The 27,485-nt window shown below is 35.7% G+C and overlaps 1 protein-coding gene across 1 annotated transcript in view; it reads left to right on the top strand.

Moving 5' to 3' along the window:
* LOC112042902 (tyrosine-protein phosphatase corkscrew) overlaps positions 1-26,128 on the top strand; it is a 60,388-nt gene extending 34,260 nt beyond the window's left edge. The window contains exons 3-12 of the mRNA XM_024078105.2: positions 14,848-15,015; positions 16,463-16,616; positions 16,874-17,017; positions 19,264-19,395; positions 20,427-20,554; positions 21,405-21,566; positions 22,475-22,585; positions 23,289-23,379; positions 24,192-24,340; positions 25,874-26,128. Of these exons, the coding sequence (XP_023933873.1) occupies positions 14,848-15,015; positions 16,463-16,616; positions 16,874-17,017; positions 19,264-19,395; positions 20,427-20,554; positions 21,405-21,566; positions 22,475-22,585; positions 23,289-23,379; positions 24,192-24,340; positions 25,874-25,894 (1,260 nt within the window). The 3' untranslated portion in view covers positions 25,895-26,128. The remainder of the gene's footprint in view (positions 1-14,847; positions 15,016-16,462; positions 16,617-16,873; positions 17,018-19,263; positions 19,396-20,426; positions 20,555-21,404; positions 21,567-22,474; positions 22,586-23,288; positions 23,380-24,191; positions 24,341-25,873) is intronic.
* The last annotated feature ends 1,357 nt before the right edge of the window (positions 26,129-27,485 follow it).

Raw genomic sequence — 27,485 nt, 5'->3', positions numbered from 1 at the left:
GATATCATAAGTAGAAGTGTTTATATAAAAAAATAGAAAATTAGATTCAGGTAATTATTTTGTTTGTTTCAATGTCCGGTATGTCAAATCAACAAAAAAATGTATTACATCGTAAGTAGCTTAGCACAGTAATTATTTTATACCTGTTTTTCATTGTGGTTCAAAAGTTAGGTATATCAAAAGCTAAAGACATTTTTCGAGCTAAGAAGCTCGTCTATAACGAGTAGTCAGGCCATAGATTATGTTATTACCATAAACATATTTAATAACCCTCTTCAGAAAAAGAGGTTTCAGTTCGAATGTGGTATTGTTTTTATGAAGTAAGTTGGAGTTGGGATAATAATTAAAATATAACTTTATTCGAACCAACCATTTCACTGAATTTGGTACATAATTTAAATGAATTTACGTACTTCTTTTTTTTCTGATTGTGTCAGTGCCGTAGGCTCCTTATGGGACCTCAGCGACGTCACCGGGGGGTTCGGGCGAGCGCAGAAGCAACGCCTGTTGGGGCCCGAAGGCTCTCTAAGGGTGTCTCCTCTGAGACTCCGACCTCGGCTTAGAGATCCGTTCGGGAAGGGTGTTTTGGCCTGAGTGTATCAGTCCGGGCGCCCCCGAGATCCTGAGTTCCAAAGCCCACGTCTGGGTAACGTCAGATATCGTAATTACGTACTGTTGCTATGGGAAGCTTAGTTGCTGATTGCTAGAACGATTTCACTTTATTTGAGCATGTTCAATGTTCATATCCTCTAAAATAGACCATAATCTATAGTCGAAGGGGTTTAGATCTTGGCCACATGAGGGCTCATCTTCAGCTGTTATAAAGTTGAACTAAAGTTCTAACTTGGAGCCAGGGTTGGGAAATTTTTGCCTTATGACCAGGTGCAGAATCCTGCTGGAAAGTATAAAAATAATATTTATTTAAAAAAGTGTACCCAGTAGGTACTTTTCCCAGTAGGCAAAGTACTGGGTAAAAGGTGGGTGGGTTTCACCACGTTTCACTATGACAACTCGTACGAACCGATATGCTTCTTCGTTTCTTTTACATGGCTAGGGTATCGAACTCTCTGCCGAAGTCTGTGTTTCCTATATTTTTCAATCTGGGCATCTTATAGATTGAATAGGCACCTTCTAGGTGAGCGCGTTCCATCCTATACTACATATACACTTACCACAGGTGAGATCGTGGTCAAGCGCGAGCTTCATCATCATCATAATCAGCCGATAGACGTTCACAGCTGGACATAGGCCTCTTGCATGAAGTTCCAAGCACGACCGTCTCGAGCCGCCAGCATCCAGCGGCTCCCTGCAACCCGCTTGATATCCTCGGTCTGGCTTTTGTGAAAGCTTCTTTATAGCTATGAATATACACTGTAATTTTGCTTGTTCGACGGTACGTAGCTCACTATTATATTATTATAAGAAACACGATAGTCTAGAGTTAAAGGGTCATTGCAATCGATAATAAGGTGACCCAATTCCCGAGTGCATATTAAATGGCCTCATCTCTTTACATGTTATGCGGTCCTGGTATTAGCTGCCATTTCAACGCCCACGTGAATCCCAAAGCTCTGCATAATTTTATTCTTACTAGCGGACGCCACGCGGTTTCACCTACCTATTTATTTCCTGTTTCCGTAAAAATACAGGCCTATGACATTCATATAAATAACGTGGCGTTAACATTTTTTTTTTAAATTCAGTTTAGTAGATCTAGAAATTTTCCCATACACCACAAAATTTACCTCTAATTTAAGTATAGAAAGCTTTAGTTAAAATACAATCCGGTTGTATTTACTTACACCCGGATTGAATTATTGGACGAAATTATATAAATAAACATATTTTAATTATTTTTATTATACATAATTCTTTCGTATTTTGACCTATTTTATTCAGTTTAAAAAAAATTTAAGTTTTAATCAGCCAATTTCGCTTTTTGCCGTCGATGTGATCACTCATGAAATAATACAAATAATTGAGAAAGAATACAATAAGGAACTTAAGCTAACTTATCCTAATAACTATACAAATCATGCCCACGTGGAATGGTGGCAAGAATACTGGCTGCATTTCCGCGCTGGACAGCCAGGCTGATCCTTTGCGCAAAAAATGAGCCAGCCCTTCTGTCACAAATAATTACAAATAATAATGATAATAAAAAATACAAATAATAATGATAATACTACATTATGATATAAGAGCGGTAAGTTGAACATTACAGGCGATGCGATATTGTAATCTCGAGCCACAGGCGAGATCTATATTAAGGAAGCAGAGGCTGTAATTATCAAAGCGCACGTATATTATACGACGTTTTACAACACATTTGCGAAAAAGCACACTTTAAACACACTTTCTCAAAATGAATTTGCATCTTTGCCTGTTTTCCTTATAATGACATTTTGATACGCTTGTCATTTTTGCACAGATAGCGAAGTGCTCCAGCGTTTTCCTTTCTAGGCAAATGCACCAAAAACAGCCAGTGTTACTAATAAAGTAAATTAATATTTTTGTGTTTCTGTTAAATATAAATAGTTGTCATTTAGTGTCAAAATTATTAAAATGACAGAATTAAATGTACCTATATTTATTATAGTTTATAGGGGTAGGATAGGGGTAGGGTATAGTAGGAGTAGGGTATTTGCAATTGCAATCATTGGAGCATCACCAAAAAGTTGCCTGTCAGTCCATGTTCTACAGGATTTATTTCGGAGAGTGCGCTCAGGAACTTTTCGATCTAGTTCGATCTGCACCTTTTTACCATAGAACTGCCGGGCATCGCAGAGGTCTTTAAATGTTATGCGGTCCTGGTGTTTAGATGCAATATCAACGCCCACGTGAATCAAAAGCTCCGCATAACTTTATTCTTACTAGCCGACGCCACGCGGTTTCACCCGCCTTTTTCCCGTTTCCGTGAAAATACGGGCCTCTCGAAAATAATGACTCTCATAAATAATGTGGCTTTCTAGAATTAACTTTTGTTTTTAATTCAGTTTAGTAGATCCAGAAATTATACCCCCCATATACCACAAAATTTACCTATAAGTCGCATGCGGTATCATAAATAATTTAGTCACGATATTGTGATACTTGCTTTTCTCTTTTCAGTTTATTAAGCAGTTGGGTTCTTTGTTTTTATAATATTTTTTTATACCATGGAACAGCGAGGCATAGCAGAGGTATGCTGCATCTGCATCCATACGTAGTTGATATACGAAGCGTCGTTCGTTCCTTCCCCTGTACGACGATTCGAACGGAAACGCACAGATTCACCGCTTTTGACGAAACTCCAGACCCTTGAGCATCGGCGGAAAGTTGCCAGCTTATCGGTGTTTTATAGGATATATTTTGGAGAATGTGCTCAGGAGCTATTCGATGTCATACCACCTTCGCCTTTTTACCATCGCACCGCAAGACATCGGGTGGGTTTTCATCCCTATGTTGTAGATGTCCCTAGGACCCGTACAAAACGCTTTGCGTCTTCTTTTCTCATACGCACGGCTAAGGTTTGGAATACCCTTCCCAAGTCTGTGTTTCCTGAATATTATAACTTGGGTATCTTCAAAACAAGAGTGAATAGGCACCTTCTAGGCAAGCGTGTCTCATCTTAGACTGTATCTACACTTACCATCAGGTTAGATCATGGTCAAACGCGAGCCTATTTGCATTAAAAAAAAAAGAAAAAATAAAGCGCGTTCTGCATAGTCTGCATCATCGCTTACTGTCAAGCATGATTACAGCCAAGTGTAAAAAAGGATAGTAATAGGGTATAGGTAGGGTAGCGGTAGGATGGGCGTAGGGTAGGGGTAGGGTAGGAGTTGTGCAGGAGTAGGGTAGGGAAGTGCACAGAAAATATACATAAGTCAAAGCGAAGCTTGACCGGGTCTGCTAGTGTTTCTATATTTATGTTATAAATGCGAAAGTTTTTGTTTATTGGCGCTGTCACACCTAAACGAAAAATCGATTTAAAAAAAAATTCACCAATGAAAAGCTGCATTATCTGCGAGTAAAATGGGCTATACTTTGTTTCCCTATTCCCACGGGAACAATGCCCATTCCTGTATTACAAAGTATGCAGTCATACCTACAACTCACTACATACCTATTTTCCTTGCATCCCATTTACATGAAATGGAAGGCGTTTGTGTTGTATTGAAAAATCATCCTATTTAGAGCAGAATGAATGAATTTATCTGTCTTAACAAACTTTATAAAAAATATTTATAAACTATCGACAGGATTTATGTACCACTACAGTTTAGTACGGCACTAGGTTTTTCGACATTTATTTTTTCTATAAGACTATAACAAAGCCGTACATTAATAATTAGTCGTAATTCATTATTTGTACCTGAAATATTGCATTCACTCGCCTACTCACCTGTACCGCTCAGAAGTGACGGCATAGTGCTCCGAGGTATTTTCTGTTATAGCAAAAGCCTTTTAAGCGTTATCCACGTTGGTTCATATCACAGGTAAATTTTTTTCAAGGGCTTGTAGACTAAATGCACTATTTCAGATATTTATTTATTTACATTTATAATATATATATAATATACCTACTCGTAATGTAATGTTTTATTAATCAAGTAGGTACATAAATAGGCTAAACTTATTATAAAAATAAAATATAAGGAAATATCAATACAACTACAACTACAAAATTAAAATAAATTAAAATTAAAACTAATACCTAAAAGTATTTATCAAAATTTGCCGCCCTTGGTAGGGTGCCCATCACGCAGGCAGCATTCCCGCGTTGAATTGCGATTGAAATTCTTTGGTTCTGCCCGCCCGAGGGTCGCCTGTTGCCTCTCTGAGGCGTTTGCCGATCTCCTTGTGGAGAGTCAGAGCGCTCCTGCCCCACGGGCCTAGTGTCTCGACGCCAAACGGGACAAATTCATATTGGGCGCCGAGACAACTGTATTTAAGAAACATATACTCGTAATGTTGATGACAAATTATTATTTTCCGTCGTCATCAATTACTTACGAGCGAAAAAATATCGATAACGTATCGATAGGGTCAAATGAATGCTATACCTAGTATTCGATTTATCAAAATATTAAAAGCATGTTCTGATGACCCCTACCTACGTACAAGTCACTTCGTTTCTGATAAATAATAGTTTCTTCAAAGTTCTGTGGCTCTAGTACCACGGGGCACGTTATAGTGACGCAACCAGTATGGAGACAGGAATCCTGTCTACAATGTATGGTCAATTTACATTTTTCTTACAAAAATCAATTCTTTGAGCAACTTGACCAATTTAAATATTTTTTTTATTAGGTTTGTTTCTTTGTATAAAACAACAAGACAACTTGATATTTATGTATGTTTGTTGGACTTCATTACTTATTTATAACTAGCTGACGCTGCGCGGTTTTACCCACGTGGTTCCCGTTCCCGTAGAAATATGGGGATAATATATAGCCTATAGCCTTCCTCGATAAATAGGCTATCTAACACAGAAAGAATTTAAATAACTTTCGATGTGTCTGGCAAGATGTAAAAACCACGAAAACTGTCCGGCTATTGAGGTAACATCTTTTTATAAGTCCCCAAGTAATATATATAAAATTTAGCTTTTATACTATAACGAAAGTATAATTATAATTTATTAAAGTTTAGGGGTGTCTGGCAGGGGGTAGCAACTGTCATAAGTGTCCGGCAATGGATGACGAGATTTTTAAAGTTATCCCGAAGGAAATATTAAAAAATTGAGCTTTATACTTTAACGAATTTCAAGTACTATTTTATACACCTTTACTACCTGTTACCTGCCCAGGTAACCACAACCCAAACTTTATAGACGCTGGTCGTTCTTACCTGTATAGGAGACATCTACAGAGAAACTTTCAACTTTTATAAAATAACGAAGGTCTGGCTGTCGTGGGCTCTTGGGCTATGAGATAAAGCTACTCACGAAAAATTAACTTGATGGTATTCAGTTATAAAAAATGTTCTACAGATCCCGGGCTAGTATAATACTTGACCAAAAATAATTCAAAGTTAAAACATAAAAATTAAATTAAAACTGCAACGCTAAATGTAACTTTTAATAGACTATTGAGGGAATTCACTCGTTATATTAGGAGGTAGGAGCCGAAGAGGAGATTTTATATAAGGGCTAAAATAACCACGACCTCCAAGTTATGAATCCGGTCCCTTTACTTATTGAGCTATTGAGGCTTCTAAACGCTTTTGTACCCATTATATACCTCCAGTGCCTGCACAATGGGATATTGCACTGTGATGCACTTTGTAGTTCCTTAACCTTTATGGTCTCCCAGTATAATATGTTGCGTTATTGCAACACTGCAATAATGTAGTATGATTACGTAATTAATAAGAACTAAAAAAATGTTATGTTAGTATTAAAAAGAAGAATTTTAATAACAAAATACCTATGTTTTTATACTTTGATAACATTTATTTAAATAAATTCAGGGGTCATATTTTAAATGCTAGCGGACGCAACTTTGCGTGGAAGCTCTTGACAAAATTGGACAACAGTTGCATCCCCTTAGGGGAGAATAAGACAACATAGATTCTCATAATAATAATAATCATAATCACCTCTAAGAGGGTACATAGAAAATCTATGTTGTCGAAATGCAATCATTTATTCTGTATAATAAAATAAGAAATAATCCATTTACTATAACTAAAATCCGAGGTTGTATTTGTAATCCCAGGAACTCGACTAATATTCCAGAATTCTTCTCTTTCCGTCATTGCGTTTGACGTCACACCGAACTATAAGCACACACATACGCTTATATGCACACACAGCAGTTATAAATACAAAACGCGCAAAAAGCAGTTATAAAGACAACGCTAAGCAAAAATTATTGTTGCACTGGAAAACGCCCATAATACTGCAGTTTTACATCCCTAGAAATATGGGAGCCTGGTGACAAAATGTACTTAAGTGCATCGATTGCACATCACCCATTGCACTGGAATATTAATTAGGTACAACAATGATCAAATTATTTTCTCCTAGAGGAAGGAAGAGGTGAATAGGGGGACATCGCACTTTAATTTAATTGCCCCACGATAATAATACAAACTTTGCTAATAATACCTGTTGAGTAAGTACGTAAGTGCAACCTGTTACCAGGGTAGCAGGACAGGTTAAGACGTTTATACACACAGTAAAGGAGTGGTTAAAATACCTACAAATAAATGAATTTAAATGAATTCATACGAATGTTTACTAGAGACCAGGCGCTGTGAGGTATTGAATGTACATTATTCGGGGACCGCAGTCTGTTTACAGTTTTGAACTCAAAAAAGCATGCAGTGCAGTTCACGATTCTGCATGTTGTCAGGAGGTTTGTTGGTGCATTCTTTTTTTATATACCCTCTTTAATGTATCTGAACAAATGCTTTGTACCAGTTTTATTAAGAATATTTATTTTTGACGTGACGTCTTATAATTCGTTGGAGCCGGCTGCACACTCGAAAAAAGATCACTTCATGCGTCGTTCCCTCGCTCTAGGGTTGCCAACTTTTTTTTACAAGAAATAAAGTACATTCTGGTCTATGAAGATTATTAAACAGTATTTTAGAAAAACGAACAATTTCCTTTGAAAAATGCAATCACCATCAGTATTTTCTTATGACGTTCAACTATCGTCAGTAAACCGACTTTACAGACAACCGATTTTTATTTATCATGACATTATCACACTAAATAAAAAACACAAGAAAGTTAAAAACAAGCATTTCTAAAAAATGTATCACTCCGAAACTGGTATACTGGTATACTGGTAATGGTACAATTTGAGCAAATACTACGAAAAAAGGTTATTGGAAAATAGTTATTTGTTCAACAAGAGAGCAAAGTTCGTTATCGCCGCAAGCGCCGAGTTTGAATCCTGAATTTTTGAGCCTTGCCAGGGTTACAAAGGCGCAAGAAGCAAAATACTTTGCTCTCGTGTAACTCATACAACTTTACATACTACTAGCAAAATTATACAAGATGTTATAAAAAATAAATTTATTAATATATTTAATTATTTATCGCCTGGCAACATGCACGCTTTTCTAAACTCATAAAAGCATACCGTAGATTTCGATTCAGAAAACAGAATGAAAAGTTTTCAACTGAAAACAGAATGCGATCCTCATTATGCACACTCATTGTCTTCCAGCGCCTGGTCTACTAGCAGACCAGACCAAATCTAATTTTAAAAAATATAAAATTCTAAAATGATTCAAGCTTGGCATAGTAGAAGGACTTCTCTTCTGAGAAATTTATACGAATAAATGACCAATATTTGAAAATATAATGATTCCATTAAGCCATTTTCTTCTAAAGCTTTTAAAAAGATCAGCTAGGGGCAATGATATTTCGTTTTCATTACTGTTTTCAATGCATTCTGCAATTTCTCGATTTATTTTAGGTACGTCATCTTTCTTAAATTTGTTTATAATTATATACGTTTCAAAACATTTTATGCGGTTTTTCATAATTTATTGAAATAAAACAAAACCTAAATTGTACCATCTTGGGTAAAGTTGTACTAAAATGTATAAATAATTAAATTAAATGTCATAATATACCAATTGAATGTTGCGTATCAAACTCATGCAAATAAGCAACAACCTATTATAATACAAATCAGTGAAATAAAATACTTGTGAAAAAATATAATATACCTACATGAAAAATTTAGTACTCAAAAACTTTTAGCTGAAATCATATAGCTAGTTCATTATCATAGTTCAATGTGTTATGTTTGTGAAGGTGCATAAATAAATATATAAGATCTTGTGCGCCGGTGCAATGCAACTGAGCTTATCAACTCGGGAATGCAACGTTGCCATTTAGTGCATCTAGTTCTACTAGGATAACATGAACAAGCAGCAGTTCCTGGGATACAGGGCATGCGCAGAAAATCTAGACCCGTGTTTATAGTCTGGGAGCTGGCGGTAGGAATTTCCATGTATTTGCTTCTAATAACAGATATAACGAGATTGCCGTAAAAATAGTACCGAGACATTATAGCCCGAAATCCGTGGAGTAAATTTGCATTTCTATCAAATCAATTTTCCGTGAGTAGCTTCATCTTGATGAGAAGCTCAACTTTGTTATTTACGAAAATTCTTGATTCTGGTAGGTAACTGGGTTACTAGGTAATAAAAATTTCTGAGCGTTGGAACGAGACAATGTACCGCGCAATTTGTAGGACAAGGCTGTTAATTTGTATAACTATTAATTAAGCAACAGTAAAAAACATCTGGTTAGTAACAACTTTTGGTTAGCTACCCTCGTCCCAACTTGTATCAAGTATCAATAACAAGGTTATTCGGAAAATTAACTTGATAATAACCACTTGTAAATTTGTTCCACGGATTCCGGGCTATTTGGTATTAAAAGTATTTAACGTATTTATTTCTTTATGATACTTGTTATTGATTTTCAGGCATGCAACCCTTTTTTAAACTAATTTTTAACGAAATATTTCGTTAAAAATTAGGTGTTTAATAAATATCACCATCGACTTTATAGGTTAAAATATGTTTTTCAATATGTACCCATTTACTCTAAAACAAATCTTTAAAGCCCCAATATAATATACCAATATTTTTTTATAAATACATAAATATATTTTGTTTTGTCAGTCAGTCACATTTTTGATAAAAGGTAGTAAGATATAGCATAGAATTCTAAAAAATATATTTTTAGAGTTAATATTACCCCCTGTCTAAATGACAATCTGGAATACAAAAATATGAAATAACTTGAATTTTCCCCACGATATTACAATGTGGAGTTAAAGTGTAGTTTCGACAGATTCAAGAGACAATGCTCTTAGAGTGAAAAGCTTGATCTAATATTAAAGGGTTGGATATAGAAGGCGGATATCCTACAGACGGCGCCCATCGTGAAAAGTTTCCTTACACAGGAGCCCGTTACCACCGAGTGTTTATTATGTGCAAATAAACGCTCCGAAACCGGAATAAAGATGGACAACGTTCAACTTATCCGAGCGAACTTGGAGACCTTGCTTCGTTTAGTATATAATTAATAAATGTCAGACACGAACAGATTATATGAAACAACTTTTTCTTTATAAATATTATACTATTTATTTCGTCATGACTTGTATTCAGTATTCGAAAATCTTTTTAAAAATCACTATTATAACTAGGCATTTTTCGTACACTATTTAAAATCTCCACTAGCTCTCAATCTAAGAAAGGTCACCAGTGCATCTCATTGCTCAGAGTTTCATGTGTGGATGGAGATGGCGCTGCTGGCGAAAAATATGCAAATAGTGCATAGAGCTGCGATGATTGTACTAGGGAATCATATCGGTCGTGGAGGTTATATTTGCGACGTATCATTGGTCAATATACCTACCAGTGGACATAGGAAGTGCAGTATAGATCTGGCATCTGCGCAAATGATGTGTTTTCAATCGGACGTAGTGCTCCAACATAAAACGCAAAAAATTGCAGTGTGTTTTCTTTGAACCGGGATTCGATTGCACATCTAAATAAAGGTAAGATTGGCGGCCGTCATTACTTATGCAATCTGCGTGTCACAATCAATGATTGTTACAACTTACTTGCTATTAGAAATAGGTTTATTTAATTCCACTGATGTAGCTGTGATGTTTACATTTGCTAGACGTTTCTGTATCGAATATTGAGTCCTTTAAAGGTTATATGAGTTACCTAATGTTTACTTATTAATTCTAGTAAGTAACTTATGCGCAGTTTCTGGTGTTTTCTATTAATTATTATAATATGATCGTTTTATACTAGAAATCAAGTTTAACATATTTATTATAAAAAACCGGCCAAGTGCGTGTCGGGCCATAAATTTGTTTTTTTTTTTAATTTTCATTTTATTACATTCATACTCATATCAAATTTCAGCTTTCTAGTTTTAACAGATATTGAGTTATATTACTGACAATTTTATCTTTTTAATTAACAACGGAATTAATGCAATATTCGAGTTCCAGGTGCGTTTTTAAGTTGGTCGACTATCACTCTTTAAAAATCATTTGTTACTTAGTTAAAGTTTATATTATAATTTCATTACATATCCTACTTTCGTGATTTTTTCACATATCTATAAACAATCTTTTAGCAGGTAGAGTGTGAGGTCACTAATTGACAAAAATTAGATCATAAAAGCTTAGTATTTTACAGACGCGTCCCTACATCGAAAAATGTTGGTAGAAGGCCTTTCAAATATTTTAAAGACCTATCAAACCATAGCCCACACTTACAAATAAACGCATAAAATAATCCCCAGTTTACATGTAGGGGAGGTACGTAAAAGAAATATTTTTCAAGATTTTATTTAACAACTTTATTAACATTTTTATTGTTTATAATCATGCTAATTTTCAGCTTTACTACTAGAAAGCTAGTAGTAAAGCTGAAAAGATAGTCTCTGCGCTAAACCGCGGACAGACGGACGGGCGGCAAACATAACTAGAAATTTACTGGATAAAATCTAGTTTTACATATGCATTTAAAAATATAATTCCTTAAGCCAAGACTAAAAAATACAGAAGATTCTATATGAAACTTTAAAGAATCTCAATTTTTGGCTTCGGTTTTTAGTAAATAAATAGCGTGTTTTAAGGCGATAGGCTTATATTATCGAAACGATAAATCAAAAATCGTATATTTTGCTTAATTTTTATAAATAAATAGCATGAAAAATAAACAAATTTCATTATTTTAGAAGTGAATAAGATTAATATAATAATATAATAATAATAAATATACTTAAACAATACACATCACTATCTAGCCCCAAAGTAAGCATACAGAGTAGCTTGTGTTATGGGTGCTAAGATAGTTGATATTATAATATTAATATACATTTATATACTACATATAAATACTTATATAATGAATAAATACACACAGACACTGGAAAACACCCATGCTCATCACACAAATATTTTCCAGTTGTGGGAATCGAACCCACGGCCGTGGATGCAGGGGTCACTGCCACTGCGCCACGCGGCTGTCGAATTAAAACTATAAACTAGATTAAAACTTAATTAAATATATTTTAATTTATTATTATGCTGAATGTATTTACGAGTAACTAACTGACGCCGCGCGGTTTCACCCGCGTGGTTCCCGATTCCGTAAGACTACGGGGATATTATATAGCCTATAGCCTTCCACGGGGTAAACGGGTTTTTTAACATCGAAAGAATTTTTCGAATCGGACCAGTAGTTCCTGAATTAGCGCAAACAAACAAACTCTTCAGCTTTGTAATATTAGTATAGATAAAATAATGATTGTATTGATGAACAAAGGAACAATTTTCTTTGTATAGAACACGTGACCCTGTCTCGATAAATAATTACAAATAGATGAAGTAGTATAGAACTGATCGGTGACGTAGTTATCAAGGAAAATGGAAATTACATCGGTGGCATCCGTAAAAGGTATGCAATAAGTGACGACAGAGCCAATTAAATTGCGTACGTTTTTGTACGAAATAATTGTGGACAGACCTTATAGGTTTACCCGCGTCATTATTTAAACTCTTCAAAATGTTAAAGGTTATAACATATGTGACAGTTTGTTTAGGTATTTTGTGCAGATTCACTTCCTAGAAAACATTTTTATTAAAGCGGTATTCACGACTTTTTAAATCAAAATCAAAATCCAACCCAATTTGGTTTTTTCTGTGGCAATAACATGAAGTTTTATCCAAATCGGTCCAGCCGTTTAGTAGGGGTTAACTGACAAAACACATAAAGAATTAATTATACATAATAATAATATTACTTATTATATTGCCAGTGATGACCTATGGTTTTGAGCCTCATAAGAAGGCTCAGAGTCACACAGCGGGCGATGGAATGAGCTATGTTAGGAGTATCTCTGCGTGATCGAATCAGCAATGAGGAGATCCGCAGAAAAACCAAAGTCACCGACATAGCTCAACGAGTTGCCAAGCTGAAGTGTCAATGGGCGGGGCACATAGTTCGAAGAGCCGATGGACGTTGGGGTCCCAAAGTGCTGGAACGGCAACACCGCACTAGAAAGCGCAGTGTTGGTCGACCCAGGTGGACTCAGGTGGACTGACTACATCAAGCGAGTTGCAGGGATTCGCTGGATGCATGTAGCTCAGTATCGTGATGTTTGGAAGTCTCTACAAAAGGTCTATGTCCTGCAGTGGACGTCCATCGGCTGATATGATGATGATGATGATATTACTAAGGTATGCTCCTGTAAGCGAGCCAAGTCTGAGTGAGTGGCTAGTATTATTTAATATGATATATTAAATCTCAAGTGTGTCTACAAAGTGTTAAATAACTACAAAGCGACACGCTTAAGTGCTTAAGTACCTATATTATAAAAATAAAATATTATCATCCATTTACTTGGTTAATCCCCCAAAGTGTTCTATTTATTACACGATTTAATAAAATTCTCACGTGGCTACAAAATATAATGGTTGTTAAGAGAACGTTGTGAATTTATTAAATTACTTTAATTATGGGAATCTAAGGTCAATATAATAATGTGCTTTATCATAGTTGTCATCATAAAACATTTTTACAATTGACCTTGAATATGTTTAAGGAAACATAAATTAACTACCCAAAACAAACCTTCAAAATGTTTAGTTTCCACTCAAAATCTTTTATGATATCAGACACGTAGGGAGGTATCAAAACATTTGTCTTGCGGTATAAAATGTTGAAGTTTATTTATTTCTCTGTACAGAAATAACAAAGAATCTTTTCGAAGTGAACTTGCTTAAAAAAATATTTTCAAGAGATCAACGATCGTTTGAATTTTCTAAATAAACTAGCTGATTCCGCGCGGTTTCACCCGCGTGGTTCCGGTTCCCTTAAGAAAATAGGGATAATATATATCCTATAGTTTTCCTCGATAAATGGGCTATCTAACACTGAAAGAATTTTGCAAATCGGACCAGTAGTTCTAGAGATTAGTGCGTTCAATCAAACAAACAAACAAACACACTCTTATAATAATAAATATATAAACAAACAAATATTAGTATAGATTATTATAATTTCATTTGCCATGCATACAGCCAGTATTCTTGCCTCAATTCCACGTAGTGTAGCTTCAGTTCCCTATTGTATTATTTCAGTTGACATTCGATTCCGGAAATTGGTCTCATATATTTAACGGTTTTTTGAAAACATTTACAAGCTAGCGGACGCCCGCGACTTCGTCTACGCGGAAATCAATGTAAACTTTCAACCTATTTCACAACTTTAGGGGTTGAATTTATTAAATTATTAAATCATATTATGTTTCGTATTTTTTATGTTTTATGAACAAATTTTTTTAAAACTCTAAAAATTAAGGACTTTCCATACAAACTTTCAACCCCTATTTCTCACTCTTCTATTTTTATTTTAGGCTCAAAAAGTACACTATGTTTTGGTCCAAGGTCCCATTTACCAATAACCAAAATTCATCTTGATCGGTTCAGCCGATTAGCCGTGAAAAGGTAACAGACAGACTGACAAACAAACATACAGACTTACTTTCGCATTTATAATATTAGTATATAAAACTGCGCAGTTGAGAAGTTCAGTACACTGTAACATTGAAATCGTAAATACCCAAGTATTTGGTTGTATTTTTTTTTAAATTGTATTTGTAGTTGACGGTACACCCAGCGGCTAACCCGACGTTAAGACCATCACTTTATGAAAACAATACTTTGCCGATCATCCTGGGAACATTGCTCAGAGTTGAAGTCAGAATGTAGCCAATAAATAGTCCAATGAATTCTTGATATCACTGTTAATATTCGAAGATAGCACCTTTAGATATTTTCTGCTTTTACTTTATAGGCAGACAAGTACGACGTTGGCAGCGGTGAGCAATTTGATGATCTGGTGGGGCTGATAGAGCATTTCCGAGCGTACCCTATGATTGAGACATCGGGCGATGTCTTGCGACTCTTGCAGCCTGTCAGCGGGACCTGCCTCAGAGCCCACGACATTGACAAGAAAGTTCAGGTCAGTCTCTCTCAGAGTTAACATTTTTTGTTGAATTAGTGCTAACGATCAACACTGCCATTTGCCAAGTAAAACCCGTGTAAAACTTGACACCAGATGGCCTATTTCCTATTTTGGTCTTTATCAACCCACCAAAATAAAAAACAATCAGTTGACAAAATACATGAACATACTATGCTACAAATTACAAATGTCATCAGATGTTTACGGTGGATATCATATAGTATGTAGATGACACTTCGCTGTCCACTTCGATAGGTTGATAATAAAGACCAAAATTGTGAATAGGCCAGCTGGCTACCAAACACATCCATACAATACAAACATCATTCGAGCTAGGTGTCAAGATAATCCGCACGAGCTGTAGTATTCATTTACTTCATATTGTTTAATCATAGTATCATATCGTGTAACATTATCAATGGACGATTGACTTCCACTGCATGATACTGACTTTCTAACACAGTCCTGCCTGCATTTAGCTACTCAGCGACTCGCTAAATGTCGTCAGTTAGGTTGGGTTACAAACAACGTTGAGCTTAACGGTGCGGGGTCGCCGTTTTTAATACGCCGGGAGCTTGGAATTGTGACTTTGTTGGCTGATGATTATGAATATTTCAAATATAGAGAATGCCTATTTATACAAGATCTTTTATAGCTTGGCAACTTCGTTCATAACACTCCCGATGTTAAAAATTGTCGTAATTTAATTTAGTCGCTTATAAAACAACGAAAGTTAATTTAAACACATAATACCTAAATATTGTCTACAATGTTGAGATGTGTGTTTAGGTTGTGAAAACACTATATACATAAATATGTTAGTAGGTATTTGTAAGTAAACACAAAATTTTGCATGTGTCAGCGGAGTCACTAAATTTGGATCACTTTTTGCGTTGATTTTGTAGGCACATATCTATAATATAAAGTAATCTATAATTGGTTAATAGTGTACTTAAATTAAAAATAAAAACAATTATAAGAGTTGTCATACGCAATAATAAGTCATAAAATTATTAGATTTAAGTTCATAATTGTGTGCAACGGACTCACGGCTCTGTCAAGTGCAGTGCCTCGCTCCACCTCGGGTAAAGAAACAGTTGCATTTTTAATCCCACCCACTTCAAAAGTAAGCTAAGAAAATATACAGTGGTATTACCACTAACACTTACACTGTTGTAACGACTTCGCACCGAACATCTTAAATTTATGTAGGTAGAACGAAAAAATTGTTTGTTGCGAGCTGATTGCAAAAATAGGTCTTAAGATTTATTTAAGTATAATTGTTTCTCTGTAAGTGTAAAGTTCTTCAAGAAAAATATAGATTCTTTGACCACGTATTAACTGTAACCTAATAAATAATGTTAGGGGAAAGTTATTTTGAAAAGTTTGCGTGAGTTGAATCGTTTTTGTTTTTCAATATTATAACAATTGCAATGCATTTCAGGAAATGGATGAATTTAAGAAGGCGGATAGTGACAATGGCTTTGACGGAGAGTTCCAGTCGCTAAAGATACTTGAAGACATCCATGTCTTCACAACCAACGAGGGCTTAAAGACGGAGAATGCAAACAAAAACAGATATCGAAACGTATTGCCGTGTGAGTAGCTAAACATACTCAAATCTATCATATCTGTTTATTGGAATAAATTCAACTTGACTTGTTGAATCATTGTTGCTTTTTGCCGCAGTGCCCGAAGTTCAGTTGGGGGTAAATTTAATAATTCTGCCAAGTTGATCACAAATGTGGCATATATAGTTAAACTGGATATTTCCGCCAGGCGATCTCTTTGCTTCAGAAGCTTTCCCTCATGAAAATGCGATGTGAATTTTAAAACGGGCCATTTTTTATTACAGACGACCAGACACGTGTTGTTTTGCGCAAACGCTGTGACCGCAGTCAATCGGACTACATAAATGCAAACTATATTAAATCATCACGTCTTGGAGACTCCTCGAGTTCCGTACAGTCTTCTAACGAGAGCTTAAATAGTGTCACTTGTAAGTATTCTTATTATTATTATACTTATATAATTACATGTAGTTATATTAAATGCATGCAGCTCAAGACTGCAGTGTCCCTACGGAATCGGAGGCAGAGGTCACATGAGTTAGAGTTTATTTTACTGTGTGACTATTAAAACACAATCTAGCGATAAATGACTAAGTGATGGAAGTTGAGTTAATAAAACCGTACGCAGTAACGTAAAGTTAGTATTCAAACAATAAATAGCACGCAATACAGTCAAGGACTCTGTACTCGACAAGTTCACGGCGACAGATCCTGTTTGGGTATAACAGCAATAGTAATTGTGTAAACAATAGACTAGGAGATAGAATACATTACTTTGATAGTAAAACGTCAAGGCCAAACGTTCGATAAAATACAAGTTAGACCCATGCGTGTTATTACTTTTTTCAATTTAAAATAATGGTGATAAGTATAACATATTTGATCAAAATACTAAAATTTGTACATAAAGGTTTCATATACGTTTGAAAGTAAGTATGGTGGAAGTATCATATTTAAAGCCATACTTGAGGAGTACTTTTTACTAACAAATAAATTAGAAATGAGTGTAGAATACGCATGTCATTTAATAACTTTTTTATTTTAAATTATGTATTGTTGTTTTATAAAATATTATTCAAAATATATTAACTTTATCTAATTGTTGTAAGTCAAATTTATTTTTATTAATTAAGAACAAGTTCATAATTATTATTAGGTATGAAATGACTAGCGATTTATACCCTCTTTTATAAGTTGTTTGTTGGTATACAATACTCCTTGAGTATGGCTTTAGTATAGATTCTAGAATTGACGCTTTTACTCGTGTTACTAATTGAATCATTTTTTAAATAATTGCGTCATAAAAAAGTTTTAAGCGTGAAGCATCGAATACCCTTTAGCATTATATTATGCGAAATCTATATCTTAAAACTCGTGCAAATTACAAAGATACCGCCTAAAGCAAATAAAAAGTAACAAATAAAATTTTTAATTTTTGTACTTGCGTTTTATTGCAATTGATTTGTTTTTATTACCTATGTACACGATATAACGTTAGGTATATTTTATGCTTTTAATAGCACACATACTTCAACATAGATACAGCTTCCGAAATTAAAACGTGTGTTGACTCTTGGGCTACAAGGAAAATTACCTTCATTGTCTCATACCACAGAGGTGCGTTGATGCCATACTAATGAGATCGAGGACACCATAGAATACAATGATCAAGTTCAAGAGACATTTGCATTTACTCGATCAATCTCACGTACTCACTTGTTTTGTTTTCCATAGCTTGGCAACTTCGTTCGTAACACTCCCGATGACCGCGCGGGGTGGGGGCATGTAGCGATGAACGAAAAACCCATGACTGATTCACATCACTTCCCGGCACGCATTTCACACCCGCGCAGTCTTTCCCCTGTCTCCCGCATATGATGGGAGTGTTATCAACAAACTTGCCAGACTATAGTAGTAGTTTAAATGTTACAATTTAAGGACCATATATTGCATTTTTTAGAGGTCGCATTATTATTTTTGGGTCATGTGTGTAAGGTCAATAGACGGTTAACCTCAAGTTTGTGGGGTCGCCACATATGTCCCAAAAATATACTTGCCCCCTTTAAAAAATGCAAAGCTCATGTAACATTTCAATGGACTGTAGAGCCTGTCTAAGATTGTTTAAGTTTGACGGCCGCGTGGCGCAGTGGGTAGTGACCCTGCTTTCTGCATCCACGGCCGTGGGTTCGATTCCCACAACTGGAAAATATTTATGTGATGAACATGGGTGTTTTCCAGTGTCTGTGTGTATTTATACATTATATAAGTATTTATATGTAGTATATAATTGTATATTAATATTATAATATCAACTATCTTAGCACCCATAACACAAGCTACTCTGTATGCTTACTTTGGGGCGAGATAGTGATGCGTATTGTTTAAGTATATTTTTTAAGATTGGTTGGCGATTGTATTGAATTCTTGATTCATCGTCATTACCACTTTCAAACATCATCTGCTATGAAAGATTCAGTTTAACGACTGATCACTGACATATGTAACTGAACACACAAACAAAAGAAACCTCCCTAATAAGCGTTTGTGTCATAATCACTGTATGAATTTCCGCTTTCTGTGGGACGGCCTACCTCTACTAAATTCCATCCTTCGCCACTGCTATATAGCAATGTTTGTATTGTCTAAATATATTTATTCAATTGAATTGTTCCAGCCTTAATACTCAGGAGCGAAACAAAGAAACCAGTGCCTCTGGTCACGAAATCCTTATCAGATGACGCACTACGAGAGGTCAAACGATGCATTAAATTCGATAAAATTAATGGCAATCGTTGGCGTTCCTTAGGTAAGTCTTAAAAACATTTTTAAGTGATTGTAGGGCTCGTGGGATAAATGGGGATCTACTCGAGCGCCGCGGGGATTTATTAGATTTGGTATACAAGTAGTTTAGGTATAGGGAAAAGAAATGGACGGTTATAATCTAACACTTTATTTTTAATATTATAATGTTTCCGCTTTTATTGTAGGAGAAAGCGTTTACAGATTTTCAAAGAGATTCATATTACTTTGCCTTGCGGAAATCGGTAAATTACCTACATGTTTTAAAATTCTGGCATTATCCTTCAAAATGGAAAAATTCAACTCACGGTTCAAGAATATTTTTTTACAAATTTGTAGCACCACTTCTTCAAATAACAGTATTTTTTTCGAAATGCACATATTCTTATAACCCTTAATCTGACGCGTACATAAGTCTTTTTGACGACAGATTTGTTTTGATAAACTTAACTTCCCTCCCCCCTTTATTTTGTCATTATTTGGGAGAGGTACTCAACCAGTTAGAAGGTCTCATCCCTTATGTTCATTTGCGCCGTTTTTGTAAATCCCAACGAGCTCCCCCTTAATAGGAATACTGCATAACTGAAATGACTATGAACCCTCATAATATGGTTTTAATAAAACTTGACTAAGGAAATTACTGTCGACCATATTTCGACAGTAATAAACACATTATTACTGTCGAAATAAGTCCTTTTTTCTTTTTATCGTTTTAGCCGTTTTTGTATTATAGTATTATGGAAAATAGTCACGACAGTTTCTATTATAAAACCAACATAACATAATGAGGGTGTCCTTGTCTTTTTCCTCATTACCATGCTGTGAACTTAATGTCTATGTATAATAATTTTACGTACTTGAATTTTGAAAATTTAACTAGCGAGGTTAACCTACACCTATCTGCTTACCGCTTTGCTGATAAGCAGTTGGATGAAGGTCGATCTATATGAAAAATAACTGGTCACATTATAAACTTTGATTACGAACATCAATTCGATAATTTTATTTGCAATGTTTTAAAGTGTTATCTCATTTTAGTAAAAGACAAAGTATACATAGCAACACAGGGCTGCCTCTCCAACACGAAAGATGATTTCTGGCGAATGCTCTGGCAAGAGGATGTTCGGGTTATCGTTATGATCACTAATGAAGTGGAGAAAGGAAAGGTAAGATCACTTCGTCTAAGTTTTATCTGAATGTGCACTGTTTGGTTCGACGATTTTGTGATTTATAAAGTGGGTTCATTTAAGAGTGCAATTTTATTCTTATTTGTTTTATAGCAATTTCTGGGGCTTTAATTCTTTAATCTATTCTTCTATTTTAATATTACAAATGCGAAAGTAAGTCTGTCTGTCTGTTACCTTTTAACGGCTAAACGGCTGAACTGATCAAGATGAATTTTGGTCTATAGGTAAATGGGACATTGGAGCAAAACATAGGGTACTTTTTGACCCTTAAATAAAAATAGGTGAAATAGTGCTTGTCTGTATGGAAAGTCCTTAATTTTCACAGTTTTAAAAAAATATTCATAAATCATGAAAAAAATTCGAAATATAGTGTGATTCAAAAAATTTTAATATTCAATCTATGAAGAGGTGAAATGGGGGTTGAAAGTTTGCATTGATATTCATGCGGACGAAGTCGCGGGGGTCCGCTAGTTTAGTTATATTTATAGTGTTTGTAATGTGGTTTTTCTATAGCTGCTTCTGCCAATTACCTAATTTTTAAAACTTTTGCTATTTGCGCCTGAAAATATTTCACTTGCAATCCAGCTCCAAGTTATTATGTCAACCGAATTTGTATATATAACAAACAAATACCTTACCCCATTTATAATATTAGTTTAGTAAAAACTATTGAATTGTTTGTTCGTTCGTTATCAACCCATATTGGGCTCACTGCTGAGCTCGAGTCTCCTATCTGAATGAGAGTGTGGCCAATAGTCCACCACGCTGGCTCAGTGCGTTTTGACTATTGGCTATTGAATGTTTAAATATAATTATGTATTTATTACAGAAAAAATGCGAGCGTTACTGGCCTCTGTCTGGACACGAGGAATGTTACGACGACTTGGTAGTGAAGTCGATATCAGAGACATGTTACGAAGATTATCTCCTTAGAGAGTTCGACGTCTGTAACAAAACCACCTGTAGGACCATTTATCAATTCCAATTTACGGTGAGTTTTTAAGGGTTGCTATGAGGGTCTGTAGTCTGGGCACATCATTTATATTAAAGATTTTCTACTATTAGATATATAACGTGCCTACAAAATCACCGCAAAAAGTAATTTGAATTTAGTTACTCCACTGAAGGCACCCATGGATAATTTTGTGTTTACTTAGGTACATTGTATATATATATATATATGCCACTTTTCGCCTCAGACTTGATAGTGGCATACGTAAAATCTTTAATTTAAATAGAATCATAAATGTACAAAATATAAACATAATACGTTTTATATTTGTATAATAATTGAGGGTCTGGACCTATGAAACTTGCTACCTTCCAAAGCTATGTTACAACCAGCAACCGCAACATATACATATAGTTATATTAAACTTTCCAAATAGTTTATAGTTTATTTTTCCAAAGATTCAACATAATATTAGTACATTATTTTCAAACATAGCAGTAATATTGTGATTGGAACCATCCCATTAAGTTTGCAGTATTACTACTGTAACTAGCCGACGCCCTGCAGTTTTACCCGTGTAGATCCCGTTTCTATGAGAAAACGGGGATAAAATGACATGACATTCACAAATAATGTGGCATTCTAGTGGTGAAAAAATTGGTGCAGTTATTACCTCTTTATTCGGTATCAACTCACAAGCTCGAGTCTCCTCTTAGAGTCAGGGGGCCAATATTCCACCATGCTGGCCCAATGCGGATTGGCAGACTTCACACACGCAGAGAATTAAGAACATTCTCTTAAGATATGCAGGATTCTTCAGGATGTTTTCCTTCACCGTTTGAAACACGTGATATTTTAATTTTTACCCTTATATAGCAGTATAGATTCAAAATTTACCTTATTTTTTGGATGTTCGTTTATTTGCAATTGTTTTTATAAATTTATAGGGTTGGGCTGATCATGGTAAGCCACAAGAGCCAGAAGGAGTTCTAGCTTTTATGGAAGATATCAATCGAAAAATGTATCGGATCACTCAAGAGAAAGACGCTCCAGAACAGGTAGATACAACATTTTGTAATAATAATTATTGAAAATAGCAGTGCATTGCTCTACTGGAATCGAACGATTATCTCTGACAGGTATATTGCTGCCAATAGAACTGATATAGTGTTAGTGCAAAAATTGTTGATTGTTTGAATTACACATGACGATAATCTGGTTAAAGCCTAAAAGGAAAAAGTATCAAAGTACTTGAACCTTGCTCACGAGATTACCGCCATGTGGAATGTTGAGTCAACTATTATTGTTCCGATAGTTGTTTCAGTCAATGGTATTATAGCGAAAAGCTTCAACCAACATTTTAAAAAGTTTTCATTAAACTGTTGGGAATAAGAGTCGGACTCTTGAGACGGCGCGTATTGTGAGGAGGTTCCTCACTCTGAAGGCCTGACCACCGGTTGCTTGGGCACTCGGGAGGGTTGATTTTTTTTCATAAGTTTTGTATTATAAATTAGCATTGTTAAAAAAAATAAAATTAAGCATTATTACATAAATGAGAGACCAAAATTAAAGAAACTGCTTCGTCGGTTTAATTCTTAGCTTAAATGGCTAAGGATGACGAAATCCTGGGATCGAGAGCTGTGAAACACTGAACTTTTTTTTAATTTGGCATCACTGTCTATAGCACAGTCAGCATAGAAAACCAGCAAGAAAGTCAATATAATGCTCATTAATTCTCGAGTACTATATTTTTAATTTCAGAATATATTGTGCGTGCATTGCTCTGCTGGCGTCGGCAGAACCGGAACATTTATAGTCTTGGACATGCTCATCGATAAAATAAAGCAATCCGGTAACTTATAACACTTTTTATATTGAATGTCTTTGCGATATGCATATACATATTTTCTGTTTGTGTTATCATCATCATCACCATCATCATCATCATCATCATCATAACCATAATCATTAGCATCATTAACAGCTGATGACGTCCACTGCTAGACATAAGCCTCTTGAATGGACTTCCAAACACCACAGTTTGAACCACCAGCATCCAGCGGCTTCCTGCAACTCGGTTGATGTTAAGGGCTCTTCTGGTGGTCGACCAACACTACGCTTAGTTCAGTGTCGCCAGCATCTTGCGGCCCCAGCGTCCAACGTCTAGCCCGTTGCTGTGTTATTATTATAGCTTGTAGCTTAGGTGTAATGGTGAAATTCAAAGCGAATTTATTTGATTGTAAAATTTAAAATAGTATCTGAAGTTGGCATCGCAATTTGCTATTTTTTGCTAGCGAATTATTTTTGTAACATTGTTCTTGATATGCGATATTAAGCTGTATGCGAAATTGATACTATTATATTTAGATGCGCTATTGATTTTATGCTAGCGGACGTCCCACGGTTTCATTCGCAAAGTTCCCATTCCTGTGGGACTACGAAAATAAAATATAATCTGCTACTTGCTGAAAAATGAAACTTTATACATTTTTACGTCTATTTGACATAAAAATGGCCAATCCTCCTTTTTTTGAAGTCGCTTAAAAATATGAATATTAGTATCATTGCTTGCAGTTTATGAGAAGCTACCACCAAACTATAAACTTCCCTCTTTATTTTTAGTGTAGTACTTCTCTTAATTACGTTCTCTGTATTTATTTTCAGGCGTTAACTGTGAAATAGACGTGCACAATACTGTGAAGCTGGTGCGGTCACAGCGCAGCGGCATGGTACAGAACAAAGCACAGTATCGCTTCATATACCTCGCCCTTCAGTGCTATATCGATAAGAAAAACATCAAAATAGGCAAAAAGGTAACGTACTTCGATCACTACCGTAATAAGTTTATTTGTTAACAAGAGAGATAAAAGCCCGCGCTAGCTCTGCGAGATATAGATTTAGATCATGCCAGTTATAGATGAAATAATTTTTATTTCTTCCATACGCGGGAAGCTCGTAGTTTCACTATTGTCTCACGTAGCTCGTTAAGCATGCATACGCGAAGTTACAAGTCTCACTCTTGCCTCAAAAAGCTCCTTAAGCGTAGCTACGCGAAGTAACAAGCCTCAACCCTTGCCTCAAAAAGCTCGTTAAGCGATTTTCGCGGAGTTACAAGCCTCACCCTTGCCTCAAAAAGCTCGTTAAGCGATTTTCGCGGAGTTACAAGCCTCACCCTTGCCTCAAAGAGCTCATCAAGCACAGCTACGCGAAGTTACAAGTCTCACCCTTGCCTCAAAGAACTCGTTAAGCACAGCTACGCGAAGTTACAAGTTTCATCCTTGCCTCAAAGAGCTCGTTAAGCGTAGCTATGCGAAGTTACAAGTCTCACCCTTGCCTCAAAGAGCTCGTTAAGCAGTTTGATTCGGTCATTATCACTAACATTTGATAGTCATCGTTGGAGAGTCAAACATTACCATCATATGCTCGCCCAATGCATGCTAGAGTTGAGTGGTGAGTCTAAGATGTAAAACACCAGTTCTAGTGGAAGAGGTTTGACATTGACCTTGCAGTGATCAAGAGTAACAGTGGTTATGATAAAGCTTTGTGGGTGAAGATAATCCCGACAGGATGACCCATACAGGCTTAGAGATAAAATTTCATTTTACAGTCCTGTTTATTGGCTAATGGTAGATTTTTTTAATTAATGCTTATATTATTTGAATTAATCAAAAATTATTGTACTTAGTTCACTGGTTGAAAAACATAATTATAATTCGTACCGAGTAGGTAGTTATGTAATCACAGATATAACACAGTGTCTCGTTGGCGCTCTAACTGTAATATTATTCGGTGTAATATAGTCGGTATTAACATGCTACCTACTATGTTATGCCACACGTCGCATGGTATTGTAACAGTAAAGATTATACTGTGGTATTGTCCTGGATGACTTGCTGTCCTGGAGATATTGTGATGTGTGTCATAATTTAGAAATAAACGCATTTTTCTTTCTTTTCTTTTCTACTGCTTGTAAATGTGTATTTTAGTAATATTTAGTCTTCTATTGAGAAAGAATACAATAAGGAACTTAAGCAAACTTATCCTTATAACTATACAAATCATGCCCACGTGGAATGGCGGCAAGAATACTGGCTGCATTTCCGCGCTGGACAGCCAGGCTGATCCTTTGCGCAAAACATGAGCCAGCCCTTCTGTCACCAGTCGAGGCAACTAGCCGCGGTGAAATGATATGGAAAAATTTTTTGGCACTGCGACTCCATGGCCCAAGGGTCTCCACGGCACAAATATGTTCACGGTTTCAAGTCGTTGTGGATTGTACATTATTTACTATGTGCGAATGGAATGTTTATGTAAAACTTTATAAAATATTAAATTTTACTTCACAGGTCTATACTTCGGAGGCCTGAACTTCAACCAAAAGACAGTGAACCAAAGCGCATGATATTTAAGGATAAGACTTACAATTACTTTAGTGTTAGTTCATAATTGTGTTAATGTGATCAACAATATAAAGTTAAACATAGATATAATGGGACTGTACTCAATAATTGTCCAGTTACTCATTAACTAAGTGATATAAGCATGTTTTAATTTTTTTGTTCATTATTGTAATTTAAATTAAAAGAGCGTTGTTGCTGTAAGTTTTGCTTTTTTTCTTCTATTCCATAGATATAGAATATGTCTCTTTCTGCTTTTAGCTGAGTGGGATTTATCATATATCTATGTTCTTTGCATTTATCCTTTAGCTTAACATTTGATCTGTTTTATCTCCTCATCATTACCATATCAGCCGATGGACGTCCTCTGCAGGACATAGGCCTTTTGTAGGGACTTCCAAACGTCACGATACTGAGCCACCAGCCAGCGAATCCCTGCGACTCGCTTGATGTCGTCATTCCACCTGGTGGGGGGTCGAACAACTCTGAGCTTTCTAGTGCAGGGTCGCCATTCCTGCACTTTGGAACTTTGGCACTCTTTTATCTACTCGTATAACTACTAATTGTATAAAGAGGAAAGATTTGTTGGTTTGTTTCTTTTTCATTCTTCAGAGTCAACACTCAACTTCATGGCATTACATCGTGCCTTCTGCCTCTAGAGTTTTTTCTTTTTCTCTTCCTTTTTCCTTCAGTCTTCATCGGTTCTTCCCTTGAGACCCCAGATTCTATCGCCAGTTGGTGGGAGACTTCTGCAATGGCTAGTTACCACCCTACCGGCAAAGACAAGTGATTCAGAGTTCTGGTACGATGTCGTATAGAAAGGGGTGTGGATTTTCATTTTACTCCAAACAAGTTAGCCCGCTCCCATCTTAGATTACATCGTCACTTACCATCAGGTGAATTTGCAGTCAAGGGCTAAGTCAGCCCTCGACTACAATCTCACCACGTAAAAAAATAATAAAAAATAACAAACATTTACTCCACATTTATGTGCCACTACAACTTTGCAACTCGAGCTTCACTAGGGCGGTAATTTAGGTTTTTCTGCGAATCTTCTTCTAGCTGATTCGATTACGCAGAGATACAACGAGCACAGTATGCTCCATCCACAGCCAAGTGATTCGGTGTCTTTTGTGAGGTCATAGTAATGATATTCATAGAGCATTACCATTTTAAGATTTTAATTACAAATTCGTTAAATGGAAAAACAATCCAACAAGTTCTTATTAAAGTAAATAGGCTGCACTACCCATAGTGCCTTACTTATTTACTTATGTTCGTCTGTTGAAACTTAATGGAAATCTGAGCGTTTATATAGATGCTATGCTATTTCTTAACAACTAGGTAAACCATGTTAGAATGCGAATTATTTTCATCTCGCTTTGCCTATAAATATAAATTCAAGCTTAAAATTTTTCATGTGCGAATTTTTCTCAACAAGTTGTTGTAGGTACAATTGTAACCAATCAATCTTGCGTGCGGGTCATCATATGTTAATTCGTGAACATGCAGAGGCACTCAATGTTGGAGTGTATCGAGGGGTCTTATCCACTCCCAAAGT

This window comes from Bicyclus anynana, chromosome Z (assembly GCF_947172395.1).
Source record: "Bicyclus anynana chromosome Z, ilBicAnyn1.1, whole genome shotgun sequence".
Classification (NCBI taxonomy): domain Eukaryota; kingdom Metazoa; phylum Arthropoda; class Insecta; order Lepidoptera; family Nymphalidae; genus Bicyclus; species Bicyclus anynana.
This window is presented reverse-complemented; position numbering and strand designations above follow the sequence as displayed.